Raw genomic sequence first — 4,020 nt, forward strand, 5'->3', positions numbered from 1 at the left:
CCAGCCGGTTTTCACACCTGATGGGAACAGAGGGGCCTCGTCTGTGAATTAGAGGAACAAAGACTTTAAGAAACATCCTACTGTTAAGGTGTGGAGGTGTGACAGTCTTTTTTGGTTTTGAACCAGTTTGACATGACTGTCGACGAGGAAGAGGGCCGGCTCCAGAGGAGGGGGCGTGCCAAAGACACCATCTTAGCACCAACATAACTGGTTTGTTCCACTTTTGGAGTAAACTGTTCGGGGAAGAATCAGTTTTGTGTTGTGTGTTTCCTTGACTGATGAAGCCTTCTGGATGGAAGGTGAAACGTTTCAGCAAAAAAAGAAACTGTCCAGATGACCTGACTGAAAATTGTTGGATTGTATACCTGGATTATTGAGCATGGACTTTTTTTTTTCCACTATATTATTTTAACAAGCCTCTGATGCTCAGGCCTAATGATGGAAAAAATACACAAAGGTTTACTGGTTTAGAAAATCATTAATGGAATTTTTTAGACAATTTTTTACTTTTCTAGAAAAACATATTTTTACTTTTTCCTCAACTTTTTAAAATAATTATCTAAATAATATTCACACATTATTCTCAACATTCAATGTTTCAACTTTAAACTCAAACCTCAGAAACAACAAAACACTTCCTCCAGATTTCTTTTCCTTCTACTTTGTAGTAACATACAGACTTTTAAATGTTTTACAGCTTCATAAAAACGTGCAGAATCAGACCTTGAATTAAATTATTTTCTAAGCTTAACACTTCTCTTCTAAATGATTTTATTATTATAAAACTGTTTTTTCTTCACACTTGGATCATATTTCATGACTCAACCCCAGTGCTGCACAAACTCACCTATGATCTGTCTGCGCAGACTGTGCAGCTGCGCAGTCAACAGCAGCTCCTCGCAGCGCAGCACCTCGGCCCGAACGTCATACAGCTGCAGCTGCAAGCCGTAGTACAGCGCCTCCAGCTGGTCCACGCGCGCCATGGCTTCCTGTCCGCCCTGCAGACTCCGCATCTGAAAACCAAAACCACCACTCTCAGAGGCCTCGAAGCGCACGTCACACAACCTGACTGTGTTTGTTTTTAACACTAGAAACCCACAGGAAGCTGACCTTGAGGCAGAAGTCCTGGTTCTTTTTTTTAATTCAACCTTTGTTTAGACAGATAAGTCACATTGACCCTAGAAGACTCATTTACAAGTGAGATCTGTTCAGACAGACAAAAAGTAGTGAAACTGGACACGTAGGAATTGGAGGCAAACAAATTCCTATCAGTTTTTCTTCTTGACTGAGAAGAAAAACACTGATATTAAAAAACACCTCGCACAAACAAGCACAGTGACGTAGACATTCTGCAGAGGGGATGACGAGAGTGGTGAGCAATGTTCATGGACGCTCTCGAGGTCACTGTAAGAGTTCTGATAAGGATGGAATGATCAGGCAGTGTCCTCCGGTGAGATCCATAAACATTCTCGAGGTAAGTCGGGGAATGGCCAAGAATAACGTCTATGGGAATCCAAAAGTCCTGAAATGATGACACAATGCTTACTCAGCTGGTTTCCTCTGGTTATCAGTTGGAAATTCCTCGATGGTAGGGGGAGGGGGGGCAGAGCGTCAGATCACATGTTCTCCAGGCCAATTCAGATAAGATGGCCTTCAAGGCCAACCAGGGGAGCCAAATTCAGATAAACACACAGTTGTTTAGGGGACATGCAGAACTTAATGACATCTACGTTGAGTCTGTGTTGGTCCAAACGGTTCAGAAATGTTCAAATTACATGGCCACACCGATGGAACGTGACTGAGTAAAATCATCAAGATCTGATCCATTCTGCCCAAAGCATTTGAGTCTGGGTACTCGAGACACGAACCAAGCCATCATAAAGGCAAGCAGCGTGATCAGGTCCAAATTTGCTGCCGACGACTTCCTTGATTGTAGATAAAACCAGCAAGCAGCTGAATCCAAAAAGCAGGAACCAGTTATCGTAAATCCAATTAAATATGTGTCCTTAAAATCCACAGATGGCAGCAGAGATAGACACATCATCAAGTCTTGAAGTCAATGAGATATCCAGCTGCGTGTGTGCCAACAGGGCAAATCGGCTCGCCTAAAGCCTGTCTTCTCTTCAAGAAATGTTGTAAATTGTGTTGAGGGACCAACTGATCAAAAAGTCCATAATTATGGTTCAGAAGATGCAAGAGAGTCTCAGGAGCAGTTTCACAGACAGACAGAGCAACAAAGCAAAGCGGAGAGGGAGGGGAGAAGCGTCCGAGTTCGGCAAGAGCAAGTGGCGAAGATTGCTTTAACAAAGAGTGATGACAACAACAACAACAGACAACCATAAAAGAAGCATACAAATTAATTTTTTTCTTCTTTTTTCCTTTTTTTTTTTTTTTACAAATTAAAATAAAATGGCAGCCAAAAGGACAGTCAAAAGGAAAAAGCAGCGACGAAAAAAAAGTTACATTATTAGGCGATGTATAAAACTAAAAACAGGAACATGTCTGCAGGAACTTAACAGATTCTTAAAGCCACTTAGAGAGGTCAAAGGTCAAGAGCTTCAGATGTTTTTGTAAGATATTCCAGGAAACAGGAGCGGAGTAGGAGAAGGTCCAAAAAGGAACAAATCAGTCTGGATGATGTTAAATGCAGATTTCAAAAGCTGGAAAGCCTTATCAACTGTTTTAGCTCGACAATAAACAACTGTGTCATCAGCATAGAAATGTATGGATGCATTAGGGATGTTTTTACCTACATTACCTATGTAGATTGTAAAGAGGGTGGGTCCTAAGACTGAGCCTTGTGGTACACCATTGTTGACTGTTAAATAACTGGAGGAAGTACCATTATGTTGAACACATTGCCTCCGGTCTGAGAGATAATTAGAGAACCAACCAATGGTGTGATCTGAGAAACCAGTTTCTGAGAGTTTATGACACAAGATGTTCTGATCCACAGAGTCAGAATCTTTAGACAGGTCTAAGAAAAGTGCAGCACAATAATCCTTAGCATCCAGTGCTTCAACAACATCATTAAGAACCTTCAGTGAAGCAGTGGTTGTGCTGTGTTGTTTCCTGAAACCAGATTGATGTGGAGGTAAGATGTTAAATGAGTCCAGGTCATTTTTGATTTGAGAGTTTATCAGTTTTTCTAGAACCTTGTCTAAAATGCAGAGTTTAGAGATTGGTCCATAGTTGTTCAGTGAGGTGGGGTCTCCTCCCTTCAGCAAAGGAAGAACAAAGGCTGTTTTCAAGAGTCTGGATGGAGTTTTGTCTTATGGAGAGATTGAAGATGTGGGACACAGGGACTGTGATGATATGAGCAGCCAGCCTTACTTCTGATTTTATGTTGTGTTTTGTGTTGCTGTGTGCTTTACCTGTTTGTTTCTGTCTGTACAGCACTTGGTTGGCCCTGTCGCTGTTTAAAGTGCTCTATAAATAAAATGGTAAGGTATGGTATGAGCGGCCAGCCTTAAGAAATAAGGTGGAATCTAAAAAAGTTAAATCTGGTCCTCTGGACATTCAAAAAAACAAAACAAAGCAAATCAACAAAAAAATGTAGAAACGTTTCGTCTCTCATCCTGAGGACTTCCTCAGTCTGAGGAGCTGTATTCAGCTCAGTCTCTTAAATAGCACCTTCTCAGAGTGGATCAACCAGTTTTGCTGCTGACAACCAGAACCAGCTGATCACATGCTCAAGAAGGACCATCAGCCTAACAATGTATCATTAGCACCTGATGGCTGTTTACTGTTCACAGAGGGCTGAGTGATACTAGCAATCACAGCATTGTAAGAGGGGGACAGTTGAACCTGGAGGCTCCGCCCCTGTTTAATGGTGGACGGTTTCTTTTCACAAAGATGGCCTCCTTTACTCCTCTCTCAAACCATCGTTCCTCTCTGTCCAGGATGTGAACATCTTCATCCCTGAAAGAGTGACCTCTGACCTGGAGATGAGTGTAGACCTCAGAGTCCTGGTCTGATGATGTTGATCTTCTGTGCTGGTCCATCCTTTTGGCCAGTGGC

At 42.0% G+C, this 4,020-nt stretch overlaps 1 protein-coding gene across 1 annotated transcript in view; it reads right to left on the reverse strand.

Annotated features, from left to right (window-relative positions):
* Positions 1-4,020, reverse strand: part of LOC119410375 (junction-mediating and -regulatory protein) — a 37,859-nt gene that overhangs the window by 4,369 nt on the left and 29,470 nt on the right. Inside the window, exon 5 of the mRNA XM_037677287.1 lies at positions 848-1,087. Within this exon, the coding sequence (XP_037533215.1) occupies positions 848-1,087 (240 nt within the window). The remainder of the gene's footprint in view (positions 1-847; positions 1,088-4,020) is intronic.

The sequence above is a fragment of the Nematolebias whitei genome, chromosome 5 (genome assembly GCF_014905685.2).
Source record: "Nematolebias whitei isolate Nwh7 chromosome 5, NemWhi1, whole genome shotgun sequence".
Classification (NCBI taxonomy): Eukaryota; Metazoa; Chordata; class Actinopteri; order Cyprinodontiformes; family Rivulidae; genus Nematolebias; species Nematolebias whitei.